Source organism: Salvia miltiorrhiza, chromosome 5, assembly GCF_028751815.1.
Source record: "Salvia miltiorrhiza cultivar Shanhuang (shh) chromosome 5, IMPLAD_Smil_shh, whole genome shotgun sequence".
In the NCBI taxonomy this organism is placed as follows: Eukaryota; Viridiplantae; Streptophyta; class Magnoliopsida; order Lamiales; family Lamiaceae; genus Salvia; species Salvia miltiorrhiza.
The window spans coordinates 50,443,747-50,460,917 of NC_080391.1; the positions used below are offsets into that span (position 1 = coordinate 50,443,747).

The 17,171-nt window shown below is 40.1% G+C and overlaps 4 protein-coding genes across 8 annotated transcripts in view; 1 reads left to right on the forward strand and 3 right to left on the reverse strand.

Annotated features, from left to right (window-relative positions):
• LOC130987205 (uncharacterized) overlaps positions 1 to 17,171 on the reverse strand; it is a 698,101-nt gene that overhangs the window by 444,257 nt on the left and 236,673 nt on the right. The window lies entirely within an intron of this gene.
• Positions 1,435 to 6,920, reverse strand: LOC130987174 (protein KAKU4-like). 4 transcript variants are annotated; one of them, XM_057910821.1, is made up of 11 exons: positions 6,537 to 6,920; positions 5,548 to 5,612; positions 4,581 to 4,696; positions 4,347 to 4,453; positions 4,186 to 4,265; positions 3,751 to 3,927; positions 3,011 to 3,269; positions 2,772 to 2,863; positions 2,535 to 2,625; positions 2,185 to 2,284; positions 1,435 to 2,080 (listed from the first exon to the last, which is right to left on the reverse strand). In XM_057910821.1, the coding sequence occupies exons 1-11, from the start codon at positions 6,784 to 6,786 to the stop codon at positions 1,750 to 1,752; spliced, it is 1,668 nt and encodes a 555-aa protein (XP_057766804.1). In that variant the 5' UTR covers positions 6,787 to 6,920; the 3' UTR covers positions 1,435 to 1,749. The 4 variants fall into 4 exon arrangements, with proteins under 4 accessions (XP_057766804.1, XP_057766801.1, XP_057766802.1 ...); XM_057910818.1 differs by having other exon boundaries at positions 4,135 to 4,268; XM_057910819.1 differs by having other exon boundaries at positions 4,135 to 4,265; positions 6,537 to 6,919.
• Positions 12,157 to 13,614, forward strand: LOC130987184 (uncharacterized). Its single transcript, XM_057910832.1, has 2 exons — positions 12,157 to 13,107; positions 13,176 to 13,614. The coding sequence occupies exons 1-2, from the start codon at positions 12,161 to 12,163 to the stop codon at positions 13,510 to 13,512; spliced, it is 1,284 nt and encodes a 427-aa protein (XP_057766815.1). The 5' UTR covers positions 12,157 to 12,160; the 3' UTR covers positions 13,513 to 13,614.
• LOC131026091 (uncharacterized) lies at positions 13,615 to 16,919 on the reverse strand. Its single transcript, XM_057955864.1, has 5 exons — positions 16,030 to 16,919; positions 14,647 to 15,948; positions 14,466 to 14,573; positions 14,188 to 14,391; positions 13,615 to 14,107 (listed from the first exon to the last, which is right to left on the reverse strand). Exons 1-5 carry the CDS (start codon positions 16,456 to 16,458, stop codon positions 13,652 to 13,654), a joined length of 2,499 nt encoding a protein of 832 aa, XP_057811847.1. The 5' UTR covers positions 16,459 to 16,919; the 3' UTR covers positions 13,615 to 13,651.

A 17,171-nucleotide genomic window follows, 5' to 3' on the forward strand; every position in this document is an offset into this window, starting at 1 on the left:
AGTAAATAATATGATTTTATTGTCTTCTTATTGGGATGAATGTTATGATTTAGTGCAACTTTTTCAAATTTTTCAAACTGCAATTAAGGAATTGTCTGGTGTTTATTATCCTACTTGTTCGCATGTTTTGTATCATTTTACCTTGATTGCATGTCAATTTAATATTTGTAGTCATAAATCAAATTTAACTAATGTTATAAATGTTATGGTTATGAAATGGTTGAAATATTTTAAAGAGATTCCTACAGTTTTTTTGATTGCAAAATGTTTAGACCCTTCTTTTAAATATGAAGGTGTTTGTGAGCTATTAGAATTATATTATAGGTTTTTAGAAGAGATGAGTTTTGGAGAAAGTTGTGGTATTGCAAGCTTAGAATTGCCGAATTTTATGGAAGTCAAAACAAATCTTCATGTTTCTTTACAAAACCTATTTGATGAATATGTTTCAAAATATGGTAAAAATGTTTCACGGCCAAGTATTGTTGGGTCTAGTGGATCTTTCTCACTAGAAATAGACACTAGTCATCAATTTGGACAAAAACTGCAAAATTTCTTCGCAAACAAGGGCGTGAGTGATAGTAGTCAGCGTGAATGTACCGAATTAGATGACTACTTAAAGGAGCCCGAAGGGTCGTGAGTTATTTAATGCAGGTCCTAATGATGTTGATGTATTGCAATGGTGGTCTATGAAACAAATTCAATTCCCTATTCTCGCAATCATGGCAAAAGAGATTTTCGCAGTTCCGGCATCAACAGTTTCTATCGAACAAGCTTTTAGTGTTGGAGGATATATGCTCGATGAACGAAGATCTGTGATGACACCGCATAATCTTGAAGCCCAAATTTTGCTCAAAGATCATATATTAGCCGAAGCAAGAGAACAAGAGAATAAATGGGGAGAGTTATTCCATGAGTATCCTATAAGCACAATTGAAACTGAGACCACGGATTGTTCTGAATCATCTCAAGATACCGATGACAACGATTTTGATGATGATTTCGACTTCGACATGTAAACCAAAGCTCCAAAACCAAAGGTAAGATGAAGGTAAGAGAACTACGTGAGCTTTGATTCCTTTGGGATACGTAGGCAACTTAATTATAACTTCAATGTTATAATTAAGTCCAAGCTCTATTTCTTTTTTTCTTTTTTTTTTTTTCTTTTTTCAACCTTTAGCATCCATCGTCGCCGGAAGCTTTTTCCCCTGTTTTTATATAACACTGAAATCACAGAATCGCAATATGAGTGATTATCCATCAAATAAAGAGATCACGAGTTCAGTGGGATTTTACCAGACCGATGTGGTAAACAAAATTACCTAGGCTATATATTTACAAAGATGTTAAATACCAATATTGGGCATATTTACAGTATGCACTATATTACATATTAAGGGTATATCACAATTCATATATATTATAGTTTCCCTGCTATTTACTCAAAATAACCAGAGCATGATATAGCAAGATAAAATAAAACACAATTTTACAAATACAGATTCCAATATCCCCGACCGTCACTTCAAAAAGTTTTCATTTTCGGGCAGATCCCTAGTTGAGCAATTGTATCTGTTGTTCTAAGAAAACTACAGGCCTTTCCAAAAACATACGGCTCATAAATTAACTCAAACAATCTACTGTCCTAAAGTACCAACACCTAGAATATAATCCTAAACCAGTAAATAGTGGGAGATCTATCTCTTGATAGTGTACAACATAAATTGCTCTAAGACAGCAAACGAAGTTCCGTCATTTACCTTTTCCTCTGCTGCTTCTTCTAGTGGTTCTACCCACTTTTCTTGCTTGCTGCTTCACAGTTGCGAGGTCTGGCTTTCCCTCTACAGATGGCTGAGTCATATCAAGTTGTGATTCTTCATTTTGCACCTCCACGTCCACGCTAATCTGAGAACTGCTGTTTATGCTATTGGTTTCTGTCACAATAGGTACTTCCATGTAGGCTTCAGTGAGAAGCTTGCAGTTGCTATCCATGTTGGTGGTACCATTTGTTGGCCTGTTATCGTTGCTTGCAGTATCATCATCGTATTGCTTTGTGTTCTGTGTGATAACTGCTCCTGGAGAACTGTACAAGAGAAACAGTATTATCTAGAAGAGCTAATACCACCACACGAGAAGTGACAAGTCAATTTACTACAGTAAGAGGAGAAACAGGCTGCAATGAAGAACCTGGTTTGAGCTGGTGAGTAACCATTTGTACACAGTCTTCCTCCAGATTCAGCTACCCCAGTTCCTGGAGGTCCACTTATCTTAGCTGCATGTGGATCGGCTAAATACCAAAGCATAGACAAAATCAGACCTCTTTGCACAAGTCTAATAATAGTGTTCAATAAAAATAAATGCATTCTATGTTTCTCTTCTTCTAATGTTTTCTTTAGCTAGTTCAAGGAAGATGTCATTCAAAGGTCAGATAATATCCACAGATGCATTCTACAAATCCATTTAGTACTTGTAAAATAACACACACTGGCATAATCGCACAGAGAATATCATGGGGGAAAGAACAGAAGTCCAAGTACCAGAATGCTGCTGCTCGGTATGATCAGGACTGGTAGGGTGTGAGGGCATAGATTGAGCATGTGCGCCATCACATGGAATTGTGTCTGGATCCTTTAAAACAGACGAAATACCATCTAAGACACCAGCATAGCACTTGAAATTCTAATTTTGTGTAGCTACTATCCAATGACCAGATCTTACAGTTCTATGCATTTGCATAATCAACAGCTAACATGAAAGTTTAGCTGATTAAGTACCTTATTAATTCCAGAAGCAGAAGCAGAAGCAGAAGCATCTGGATGTGAAGATGGTGCTTCACTGGCCTTACCATCTTGTCTAGATTCCAAAGCTGAAAGAGCCAAAACTGTGAATCAGTGTTTATCAACTATTTTTAACCTATTCCACTATTTTAAAGTACGAAATTATCTAGAAATGAGAATCAGATCTACTAAATTGCAAAAAACTTGCTGACAGTTGCAGAGAATACAAATCCAACCTACAAGGGCAGGATCAGCATTCACTCCAACATCCATCAAAGCGTTCATGGGGTTTGTTCTCCAAAAAGAGTGTGGCTTAAATATTTCTTCTCCCACACCACCAGCTCCGGTGGACTCCTCCCTAGTTGCTGCAATTGCAAACAATGATGAATCATTTTTGGCAGGTGGTGAGCGCAACATATCTTCGACTGCTTTTGAGCGCACTTTCCGTAATTCTTCCTGGATATTCCAGGATCCAGATGCAAGAGAACTCTGTCTCTGAAATACAATAATCAAATGCAAATGAGTAAGACGGATATATATATGTAACCTGGGATAACAAATGAAAAGGCTCACATCACATGAATAAAAAAGGAAGCTTATGTTTTAAGAATATTATCAAGATATTGGTAACAAAATCTATTTTTCAAAACAAGAAATTGGGTGAGGAGAATCACATGTGGATTTATGATGTGCCATGAGAAATATCAATCCTGTTAACAATTGATTGAAATAAGCAACTAAACATTTTGGGTGAAATTCATGTTCAAACCACATTTTGTTTAATAAAACTTTAGCACAAGATTGCCTCCATCCAGCTAATTCATGGACAGACAAAGACCTTATACTGCGAGTTAAGATGTAGATGACATTGACATAAAGTTGCATAATGGAGGGAAAATAAAAGCTGGTTTGGCAGTAATCTACACAGCTGAGCTGACAAAATAGATGGACACAAAATAAAAATCCAAAACTGCACCTTTGATGATGACAAAACATCTTCAGTAACTGAATATGGTGTTCGTTCCTTGAAAAGTTTCATAGTTGTAGTCAATGGGGTTCTCAATTCAACATGTTCTGTTGGAGATGCCCAAGGAGGCCTTTCCCTCATATAAGATCTGGCCATATCCACAGGAGAGCTAACTCCACTTTCCATCTGCATTAACAAAGATCAATGACATTATATACATATCAAGATCTCTTTACAAGGCAAGGAAACCTTCAGAACTCAAGAAGAAGCAAATGAATTTGTTCAAGACATGCCCCTGATGTAAATTATGTAGGGTGAAAACTACAATTGAAGCTCCACAGTAAAAACAAAAATGACTTTCTCTGATATCTATCATTTTAATTCATGACTAACATGGTCAATCGCAGCAGAGTTAAGATTACAAGTGCCATGTGTCAACTCTACCACTGAACTGGACCCCCCTTTCTTCTCTTGGAACCACTTTTTAGCTTCCAGAACAGCTTTATTGAGTATATACGGATCTTCTGCTGATGAAAAAAAATAACTATATAAATAATTAAAAAGATTCAAACAAAGGATTGTCACTAGATATCCTACAGCAATACCATCTGTTTGCGGAGGAGAATTCGCAAGTGATCTTTTATCCCCTGCTTCAACCGACCAGTCCGTAACTCGTGAATAAAGAACTTGAGTCAGCCTATCACACTCTTCCCTGAATAAAATCAGACATCAATAAAGTTAAATTGGAAAGGTAGATGACTTTTTAACTTTAATGAGTCATAATCCATCTAAATTAAGCAAAACTAAAGAGTTGTCAGGCTCTTCCTCAAAAAACTTACCTTGAAAAATTCTCCTGCATAATGAGCTGCTCAATTAGCCACTTGGTTTCAGGTCTCCGCATACTGAGCTGAGACTCTCGTCCATATCTTACCATTTCTGCCGAAGTCAGTTTTTCCTAACAAAGAGGAAAAGCCACATATGTAATTGCACAACCTATTTTTTGACTAAAATAACCTGTAAACTAAGGATGAGAGTATAGCATCATATTAAGTAGCTAATATTTCAGATGACAGATGCCGTACAAACTTACAAAAAACTGAAACTTAAGACAATACAACAGGCAATACTAAAAATAATAATTGGCGGCAAATAGCAAAAAAATTTTTCTAGACTGTCATCCTCATCCACGTGACATGAAAGAGCACGATGTTTCTTTTATGGTACCCATTAATAACTGAATGCTTTCTTTACTAACTTCTTTTTCCACTTGGATTCAAACAAGGGTAGAAGAAATATCCATTTTTTAGGTGATTACTTTCAAGCTGATCAGACAGAACTCTAAAACTTAATGTACATCAAGTTTACTGAAACTAATGTGAAATCCCAAATCCTTGACAGTCAAAATATGCTATTCCACTAAACATGGGATCCATCACAGTGGGTGGTGATGCTGGATCAGAGAGATGATTCTCCAAGTCAAGGTTGAAACCATTCAACGTGTTCTGCATCATAATCTAAAGATTCTTCAACAACATAAAATGGTAAATTATTATCATAGCCTTTGGAACTCAACTTCCAAATTTATATAAAAGTTATCCTTTCTCCAGGAACTTGTACCACAAAGTTCTTTTGTTCTTCCAAATCTAAGAGGAAGCACAGTTATATCCTATTAAGTGATTAAAAAAAAGTTATACTACATCTAAGCAAAAGACACCCAGTTCAATATTAAGGATTCATCTTACTCCAATTTAAAGTCAGCACAGTTCAGTCTCATGTACTAATGTACTAGATGGAGCAACTATTTACCTCATTTAATGCACTGACTCCACCACATGGGCTTTCATACTCATTAACAGTGCCAACATCATCCTCTGCCAAATGAATAAGAATGAAATTACAGGAATTACAAAAAAAAAAAAGCAAGGAAGACCAAATCATGTCAGGCAACTCCCAACAGGCAATGACAATTTAACAGAACTAGTATAAAACTTTAGGAACATTAATTTTAGTTGCGAGAACAGGGAGTCCAGAAAAAAAATTCTTCAAACCTCATCTACCTTCTAAAACTCCCAACTATTCGATTTCTCTCTCTTTCTCACCCTCCCACCAAATCATTATCAAGCATATGAAGATCAAATAACAAGATGATGTCATCATAAAGAAAGCCCCAATACTTACTATCAACAAAATAATCCTCAAACTGAGCCACGCACCATAGTTCTTTTGCCAGCATACAATAAACTTAAAGACTTTTAAACAGGAATTTCTAGCACTCCATGATGCATGAAAATCCCCAGAAATGAACAAGGCTACTCAGAATGCAATTAGTGTATCTCCGGAGAGAGAGAGAGAGAGAGAGAGAGGATGCGATTAGTATAATTGTTAAAGTTTTTATTTATTTAAACTGAGAGAAGACTTCTCACTTCCATTTGATAAGCTTCAAAACCATCTGAAAATAAGCTTAACTACTTGAGCATTATGAATTGTGCTCAATGATATACAGTAACTCCACTCCCACAAATTGAATAATAAACTCAATCTCAACTACACAATACCTAGCTGTGGCTCCCGCTAACCCATTTAACATAACTTGGGATGAAATGCTACCGTTAGTTAATTCGGAAAGAAAATATAAGAACGAAGCAAAACGGAAATCTGAAAGCCATCCTTGAATTAAGCGGAAAAAAATTAACAGCAGACAGCGCAATTAAACTCAAATACTAACGTTCTAATTTGGAAACCATACTAAAAATAGTAAACAAACAAAAAAACATGACAAAAAGATGAACGCGCACCCGAAGCGGAGCCGTCATCTTCAGAGGAGGAGGATTCAGAGTCGGAGAAGATGGCAGAGGAGATTAATTTTCCGGCGCCAGAAGCTAGGGCGCGAGCGGAGGGTATAATGACGCCGGTAAACCAATTAGGGCTTTTAGGCGAGGGACGAGGAAGTGGGCGGTCGTACGGCGTAGCGGCAAGCCGCTGTCTCCGCCGATTTGTGACCATTTTTCCGCCGGCGCCGGAGCGATAATCAGGCACAGCCGCCATATTGGGGGAATTCGGAAATTTTGAAAATGGAACGACTGAAATCTGTATGTTTCAGCTACATTCACGAATAATTATGATGTCAGTTTTTTGTCTCTCTCTACTCCCTTTCTCTCTCATCTTAGATAGTGTTTTCTATTTATTTTTTTATTTCTTTTTATGTTTAAGTTTAACAACCGCAAAATTAAATTGTAAATTAAATAATATTGACTAAAAATTACAAATATATTCTAAATAATAATCTAATTGATTTAAATAAAGTTTTTAAAATTGATTAGAGTAATAAATTTTGTTCCCGACCAGATAAATCGTTGGCATTATATAATCTGATTCAAATTGATTAGATTTTGTTCCCTTTATTATAACTGTATTTAATACTCCCTCCGTCCCATTATTCATAGCACGTATTCCTTTTTGAGCCGTCCCACGTAACATGGCCTGTTTCTATTTTGAGGTAAAATTAGGGCACCATTAAGTTGTTAATTAAACTTTATGATTTTTAACCCTAAACTACCACATCCACTGAAAATAAAAAATCTGAATTTTTAACCCAAAACCTATACATCCGCCGCACCATATCTCTCTCTAGAGAACCCTAGAAATCGAAAGGTCTGCCATCGGTCTCTCTCTGGCCGGAGCAGCCTCCCTCCATATTCCTCTCACGGCGCCGGTGTCTCTCTCCCACCGCAATGATGAAATTTCCATGGGAAGATTCCCACGATTTGAGCGGCGTCGTAGTGCTCGACACCGAAGATCCGTTTGACACTACGATTCAGTGCCGGAGACCGATTTTCCGGAGCCAGAGGTGGAGTTTCAGACCGAGGAGTCCGATGAGGGATGGATCTCAGATATCGAGGCTTGGCTCCGATCTTATGAGATGGAAGACAGATGCAGAGACCAAAGGCTTCAATCTTTTCCGATTGTAAGTAAAAAGTCTCTATTCCGCCGCCCTCTTCGCCCTTTAAGGCAGATCGACGATCTATCGTCTTCTCCCCTTCTCCCTAAAGTTGAACCATCGATTTCTAATGATGTACCTTCTCTTCTTTGTGAGGAACACTGGGAGGATATGTTCATTAGGGATTCGGTGGCATGATGAGGAGACACTATCTACCCTCATTTTATACTTGGTGAGATCTTTTCATCTCTTTTGTTAACTGTGAGATCTGTGAATCTTGACTTTCCTTCGATTTCTATGGCTGAGATCTGTGAATCTCGAGTTTCCTTCGATTATGTGGCTGGGTTCTGTAAATCTCTGTGTGTGGCTTTGAATATGTGGCTGGGATATGTGAATCTCTATGTGTGGCTTTGAATATGTGTGATCTGTGCATCTCTAGATACGAATTGTTGATGCATGCGAAATAACAGTGGGAAGAGTAGAATATTTGGTCTGAAATGATGAAAATTGCTCACTATGATTGTCCAACTAAGTTGAAATTCTATGATTTAATGCTTGTTTATGTCTGATCTTTATTGCTCACAAGTTTAAGGTTTGTTTTTTGATGTAGTATTAGAGCATCCACAACACATCTCTCAAAAGTAATTCTAATTTTAAATTTGAGTTAAAATAATAAAAAGTGAGATAAAATGATCATCTAACAGATCACCTATATTAAGTTGGGCCTACAAAAAATTAACACCCCCTCAAATTTAATCCTAAATTTACACCCCCTTAGAGCACTCCCAGCAGAAATCCCAAAATTATGCTCCTATATTCCTCTCTAAAGCTTCCCTATTTAATTTTAGGATCTCGATTTTATAAATGCATACACCAGATCTCCTATTTTCTACATAAAAACAATAATTATGTGTGGGCCCTATTAATTATAAGCTTAAAATAAATTTAGGGTGGGTGTAAATTTAAGATTGAATTTAGGTAGGTGTAAAAAATTTTGTGGGCCCCATCCAATTTAGGAGATCTGCTGGATGCATTTTTTATCTCATTTTCAATTGTTTTAGCCTAAATTTAGAGTTAGTGGTGTATTTAGGTGATCTGCTGGGAGTGCTCTTAGAACACTCCCAGCAGAAATTCCAAAATTATGCTCATATATTCCTCCCTAAAGCTTCCTTATTTAATTTTAGGATCTCGATTTTATAAATGCATACATCAGATCTCCTATTTTTTACATAAAAACAATAATTATGTGTGGGCCCTACTAATTATAAGCTTAAAATAAATTTAGGGTGGGTGTAAATTTAAGATTGAATTTAGGTAGGTGTAAAAAATTTTGTGGACCCCATCCAATTTAGGGGATCTGTTGGATGCATTTTTGTATCTCATTTTCAATTGTTTTAGCCTAAATGTAGAGTCAGTGATGCATTTAGGTGATCTGCTGGAAGTGCACACTCCCTGCAGAAATCCCAAAATTATGCTCCTATATTCCTCCCTACAGCTTCCCTATTTAATTTTAGGATCTCGATTTTATAAATGCATACACCAGATCTTCTATTTTCTACATAAAAGCAATAATTATGTGTGAGCCCTACTAATTATAAGGTTAAAATAAATTTAGGGTGGGTGTAAATTTAAGATTGAATTTAGGTAGGTGTAAATTTTTTTGTGGGCCCCATCCAATTTAGGGATCTGCTGGATGCATTTTTTATCTCATTTTTAATTGTTTTAGCCTAAATTTAGAGTTAGTGATGCATTTAGGTGATCTGCTGAGAGTGCTCTTAAGAGGGTGTTTGGCTAAGCTTATTTTAAAGAACTTATAAGATGTTTCAAAAGCTTATAAGATGTAATTTTTAGAGGTAAAATTTAAAGTGCCCTTTCTCTTATGAATAATTTGAAAAATGCCCACCCTTATCATGCAAAGCACTACATGCCCTAAATAAGTGAAGAACCGAAAATGCCCTTTGAATGTGATGGATGTGCATTGTTTTCCGCAAAAGTACTTACACATCTATGACAAAAGTTGTTAAAGTGTAAGAAAAACATCAATTCAACAATTTAAACATTGAAATCGGTCAAATATGTGTTGGAACATGTGAAATACTGACAGAGAAGTCAATATTTATTTATTTTTGAATTAAAATCGAAGGTTTTACAAGTAAATCGTAGGCTAATTAATCAATGGAAAATAAATACTAAAAATTAACACAATCGATATTAGCACTCAAAACACACATTGGAAACAACAAAACAAGCGTCCGACCGGGAAAAACAAGTGTCCGACCGGACACAAGTTTTCACCGGGCGGACATATATATGTTCCGGTCGGATAGATTTTTTTTTGGTTCCTATGTGTGTTTTGAGTGCTAATATGGATTGTGTTAATTTTTTGTATTTATATTCCATCGATTAATTAGCCTTCAATTAAGGGACATAAATTTTTTTTTTTTTTAAATTGATGATAAACGACAAATATGATGTGAAATAGCTTTGTCAGTAAAGTATTCATGTCAAACACTCTAATTTCATTGAAATTCACCTGAAATGAAGGAATCTTTGTTTATATATGAGTGAATTCTCTCATCCTCTCATCCGAACACTCAAAGTGAAAAAACACTCAAACTCATTAGAAATTCTAATATTTTCCAAGTGGTGAAGCTATTATTTGTGAATTCTCTCATCCGAACGTTTAAAGGTATGTCATTTTACGTTTGAAATGTAATTTAAGTTGGTTATTGTTTATTTTCAATGTTTTGTTTGATCCTATATGCTTATGTGAATTATTAGCATATTATAGCATACTATGATTTAAAGCCACGTTTGAAGGAAATACATGTGAATTAGAGCAAATTCTATCATGTTTTAAAGTATTAATTAGTAATTATTAGTTGCATTTTAGTTCTATACATATATATTGCTACATAACTCATGTTATTATGCTCGAAAATTATGTATCCGCCCGGACAAGTGTCCTTGAAAATGTGTCCGGCCGTGTGTAATTGTATATCATGTAATACACGGCCGGACACATTTCCTCGGCTACTTCCCCGGGCGGATAGATGTTTTTAGAGTGTATTAACATGTTATATGTTGTATTTTAACATTGTATTCCATTTACATCATATATTTATTTATTTATTATTTTTTTTGTAGATGAATGAATATGGGAGATACTTTGTGGTTAATTATGGAGGTGCCTTCAATGGTTATGAGTACATCGGCGGCTCTTCTAAGAATTTGCATATTTTCGGAGACACAATGGCCAGTACGGTGTACATGATAAATTACCTGATGATGGAGAATTCATTGAGCACTAATTACAGCTTGTATTATTTGACGAAGAGATTAAATGGCAGGGTATACAGTAAAAATATTCTTGCCGATGACAATGATTTGCTTCAGTTGCTGGCGTCGCAGCCACATTTTCCTGAGATTTATGTTGTTGAAGACGATTACAGTGGAGGAGTGTATGTTCCTTCGTTCGATCTCCCTCAATCTTCCGGGTATGGAGGTGAATCCAGTGCAACATTCGAAGGTGGGGACGGATTGGAAGCAATCCAAAGATATGCTTATTTAGACCTATCAGCCGGAGATTCACCGGCGCAACAAAGTGTTGAACCGTCGGTCACTTGGGGTAATGATCAGTCAACGGGTTGGCCTTCATGGGATGAGCCAAATCCGTACCAGTACGATCGCCTAATAACTGATCGTTGTTGGGGTCCAGCTGATGATCAATATACGTACGAGCCTCAGTTCGTGGAGGATGCTGGTAATGTAGATGAAGATTATGTTCCATCGTCTGAAGCCGAGACTGATACAAGCGCCTCTGAAGACTTGTCGGAGCCAGAGAACGTGAGAAGGGCGGGGATTGAATATGCAGGTTGGCAGAATTTGCAGATCGACGAGGATGATGACGAACAGGTTCCTGGAGCAGATGAACTAACTAATTGGTTAGTTCCGGTTATCCCGTTGGACGCCGCAGCGGCAGTTGTGGATATTGAAGATTATCAGCTATTGCCTCGGGAGTTGTCAAAGAATATGTATTTCAATAGCAAAGATGATCTGATCGTTGCAATCGGTCTGTGGAACATGAAGCAGGGCAAGGAATTTTCTGTCAGCAAATCAGACAGCAGACGAGTCTACGTCAAATGCAAGCATTCAGATACGTGCCCCTTCAAGCTCCATGCATCGTCACAAGATGGAGTCATTTGGGGAGTGTATAAGTTCACCAATGAGCACTCATGCGACGGTGAGCTAGGGCGCGTAGCGCGAATAAAGGCCCCCGCAAAAGTCGTCGCAGCATATTTAGCACAGAAGATACACGACGATTGCGAGATCTTGAAGCCGAAGGCCATCCAGCTGGAGCTGCGACGTGAGTTTGGCGTACAGATCAAGTACGATGTTGCATTGCGAGCCCGTAATCGAGCCACTGAGATGGTTTATGGTCGACATGATCAGTCCTTCGAGATGCTGCCCAGGTACTTATACATGTTGAGACAATCCAATCCCGGTTCGAGGGTGGAGTGGGAAGTTGACGATGATGGCCGATTCAAACACTTATTTGTTGCTCTTGCAGCTTCGGCTACCCCTTTCATGTTCAGCTTACGGCCAGTGATTGTCGTCGATGGCACACACTTGAAGGGCAAGAATAGGGGTATTTTGTTTGTTGCAGTGACGAAGGACGGCAACGAGAGTTTGTTCCCACTCGCGTATGGTGTTGGCCCGAAAGAAAACGATGAATCGTGGAGTTATTTCATGTCACGCATTCGACGTGTTTATGGCCAAGCCGATCCACTTTTGATTGTCTCTGATCAGCATATCTCCATTGCCAATGCTATCAGGAATGAGTTACCAAATGCAACCCACGGCCTATGCTACTACCATTTGCAAAATAACCTGAAGCATTACGGTAAGGCAGTGGTCGAGGTGTATCGACAAGCTGCATTTGCGTACGAGAAGTCCGACTTCAATAGGGCTATGAACGCCCTGAAGGTTATGAAGAGAGCCGCGTACGATAAACTAATGGGGATTGGGCCGGAGAAGTGGGCTCGTTCGATGTGTCCTATGCCTGTGCGACGCTACAGTTTTATGACATCAAATGCTGCTGAAGTTTTTAATTCCAGATTGTTGTGGGCAAGAAGACTTCCTATATGCTCGATGTTAGAGGCAATCAGAATTGTTATTGAGAAATGGTTCAGCGAGCGACTAAGGGCTGCACAACAAATCGAGCAAGGCTTGACTGTTGAGGCTGGTAAAAGGGTAGCTATTGAAGTCCAAAAAAGTCGTCGATACACTGCACAAAGGTTGAGTGGCATGAAGTATAAGGTGCAAACTGCTGACAGAAGCTTCAAGGTGGATCTAGAGAAGAAAAAATGCGAATGTCGAGTATTTCAGCTAGACCAACTGCCCTGTTCTCATTCAATCGCTGCAATAAGGTACGATCATGAAATATGTTCTAATGTTCGTTATATTGATTACTATCAGAGTTTGTTTGTTTTTATAGTGAAGCCGGTGATACGATCGCGGAGTATGTAGACTCGTACTACACGAATGACTTTCTTATCGATACTTACTCTCGCGAAGTTAATAATCTCCCGCCGAGACGCCAGTGGTTGGTTCCCGAGCACATCGCGGAGCAGGTTGTATTACCTCTGATTGTAAAAGGTCAAGCGGGGCGCCCAAAAGAAGGTAGACATCGAGGCGGTGGTGAAGGCACCAGCACACAAGCCGATGAGTCTTCTAGTATCAGGCGTCGTAAACCAAAGAAGTGCAGCATCTGCCATGAAGAAGGACACAGCAAGAGAACGTGCGCTGGCAGGGCGACTGAGCCCAGCGAGTAGTGGGATCCATTTGTGTGCTGTAACAGTTAATGATATTGATTGAATTATCTTAATATTCGATAAGCTGGAATGATTTACAGGAAATAATGCTCGTTGAATAACCAAATAGAAGCATCCATTAATGTAACAATATACAAAACTATGCAAAACCAAGTCTATTGATACGATGTGTCCTAGTTTCACACAACGAAAATATAGATCTAGCAATCTTGGCCCTGTATGCCGCCACGTTGTGGTTACCCCACTCAATGGATGGAGAGCCAGATATCAGTCGTTCAGCATACATGCAGACGAAAGGCCCGCAGCTGACAGAGTCCTGCTGGTGAAACTGAACCTCCGCTGGAGCAAACACTGCCGTCATAAGTGGCCACTTGCTCTTTGCCACTGTCGCATCAATGGATGTGTCGTCTAGCCACCTCGACACCTGAAGGACAGCTGGCAACAATCTCAGTAAAGGTAATAAATCACCAACTCGATCATTCTGTTGTCGAGGTGTTAGCTTGTGGAATACTGGGTCATAGACCTCGCATACGGCGTCTCCTAACCGAATCCGACATAGGATAAAATGGTGGCCAATTATGACTGGCATGAGAACCTATGACAAACCACAATGAATTGATAAGAAACAACGATAAATCACAAATGACAAGTAACAATAATTGTTTAACTGATAACCTGTGCGGCATCCATCCATCCTATATGACCAGGAGGAAGTTCATGGCCCTTAAGTGATTTTCCACGTACTTGGCAGACCCACTCTATAGCAGGCTGCCAATCATCAGCCAGTGCTGTACTAGTCAATACATGAAACTCCTTGGGGCCGAACTCACTTCCTGCCCACTTATCCAATAGAGCGTCAAACTCTTTCTTGAGGTATATCTACAGATCAAATAAGTAATTAATAATTTATATCCGCACCAATGAAAACATATAAATAATGAAAGTTTACTTACAAACCAATCCGTGTCTACTATGATTGTGTTATTCATATCTACGTCATCCAGTAAATCCAGGGAACCTCGAAGTCTATTTCTCAAGGTCAAGAAATACAAGTCAATATCCTGCAACAATGTTAAAATCAATAAGTTAGTAGACAGTAATTTAACAATGTTAAAATCAATAGAAGTGATTTACCCCAGTTGTGAATTCCTGGCTGACATTATCCACCCGCGCGAAGTCGTCGTACTCCCGCAAACCACCACTTGCCTTGACATAAATCTCACGACCCCTACCCTCTCGACACCTAGCCATCCACTTCTCATAAAGGTCACTGCAGGTTTGTGTCACTGGACGTGGCATTTGGCTATTAACCCAAGGCGATCTCTGAAAGTTAGACGGACGCCTCACCCTCTGACTGCGACGCGGGAGCTCTGCTGGCGGCTGCTCTGGGTGCTGCAGCAGCAGTACCTGTGGCTGCTCTGCCTGTGGCTCAGGCTCCTCCGTCTGAGCCTGCCCTGACGAACTGGACTGTCCCCACTCATGTGGTGCAATAGAAGTGAGCGGTTCAGCAAAGTATATCGGGGTCTCTGTGCTATACTGCGGCTTCAGGAATGGGGAAGACCAATGAGGGTAGACCTGGGTCGACCAGTCAAAAGTCTGCGCTGCCGGTGTGTAGTCGCCCTGAACAGACTGATTCATGGCCCGCCACTGCTCGTTGTAATCCGGGGTCTCTGCTGGGCGGGAATGGGCATAATCTGAAGGGCGTGATGGGTAGGCCTGGGTCTCTGAATGGCGTGGTTCCTCATCGCGGGGGTCGTCGTCGCAGGGACGTGAAACGCTTGGCCCTGAAGCGTCGGGCCCTGAAGCACTGGGTGGAGGAGACCGTGGCTGTGGAGGAGACCGTGGCTGTGGAGGATCAGGGGACCGTCGCTGGTCATCATCATCAGGGGAGTCGGGCACTCGGAAATGTTTGCTCTTCTTGCACCTGTCCTTTTTACCCTTGCTCTTCAGTTTCTCCACGAATTTGCCGAAGGCCTTCTTAATCTCCTGACGGATCGTCTTCTTCACCCACTTACGATCCACCTCACCCTCGCTGGGACTGGATACAGTCCGAGATCCGCTCGACGATGAAGAAGTATGCGGCGCTGGGCGCTTGCCCGGATCTACTGAATGACGAGCCGGCTCGTGGGGTCGAGCATCCCTCACAGGGCGCGAGCCCGTCTCTACTGAATGACGAGCCGGCTCGTGCTGTCGAGCATCCCTCACAGGGCCCCGGACACTGTGACTGCGAGTCGTACGAGGCTGTCTAGGTACATCCTCCTCGTCCCCGCGCTCCTCCACAACACGGGCTCCGGTGCCCTGTGGAAATTGGACACCCCGAGCTAATGGGTTGTCGGGGGGGCTGAAGCTCACCGAGAGTTCGCCCGGTGTCAGCGCTGATATGAAGTAGTGACTCTCCAGATCGTCAGCATCGGGCTCCAGGGGCATGACACCACCCTAAAAAGCAACAAAGATAATATATTAGAACATAAGTAAAACCAGTAACGGTGTGGAGGATAATCTTAAATAACTGATTACCTGTCCCTCGAATAGATCGCGCAGACCGTGAAGCTTCGGCTTACCCCTGAAAGTCCATCTCAAACACCGAGGGTGCGCTGTCGGATCACCGCTAGATGCTGCGACCATGTGTCCGAAGCCCGGGACGCGCTCCAATGCCCAGACATATAAAGCCCACGAAGGACCGTAGAAGTGATATTTCTCGCCGGTTCCTACATCTGTCGTATAATGGCATAACATCTTATACGAATACGCGCCCCAGGGGAATCTATCAAACGCAGCCAGATCATCCACCAAAACCCAAAGCCACGGCTGTACCCGCGCATCCAACCCAAGAACAAGGGTGTGAGCCACACACACGAGGACAGCACGAAGGTACAGGCTCCCATCCTCATCATCCACTCGACGATCCAAATCGCACACGCGTTTGATGAGCGACTGTATGGTCATGCTTCGCACACCGCAGAATCGTCGGTATGCCTCCACGCGACTGCAGTCGTGCTGTAATGTCGCATCGAAACTCGATCCCCCGAAATTGAGCCCAGTCACTAATGCGTAGTCCGCAGGGGAAAATCTGACTCGTGCTCCGCACAGAAAGAAGCAGATCTCATTTTCTTCTGACACAATCTGCCTCGATACAATCTGGTGTAATGCTTTATTGCTCTTCGCGCCGGGCCTCCAATCAGTGAAATGCCCAAAACATGATGCTCTAAATCTTCCCAATAAATCTGAATTGCACTGTTCGCCGACCACATTTAAAGTTTGAACCAGCTCCGGAAAATGTGAATCCCTATAGTAGGTGCTGATAGCAACCTCCGTCTGGTCTATAGTGTCGCGACGAAGATATGGGACATTCGCCTATTCATTTACAAAATAAAAACATATTAAATTCAGTAAAATATTTAAAAATAATACAAATAGGCATAATTAAAAAAGAGGCGAAATTAATTAATACCAAGCAATTAAATTAAATAGTATTAAAATTCAGTAATTCAGTAAAATAGTAAAATTCAAGTAAAATCGTAAAATTCAGTAAAATATTAAAACATTTAAAATTAAATTCAGTAAAATTCGAGTAATTCAGCAATTTAATATTAAATTCAGTAAAAATTCAGTAAATTATTAAACTGCAATTAATACCAAGCAGTTTAATTAAATTCAGT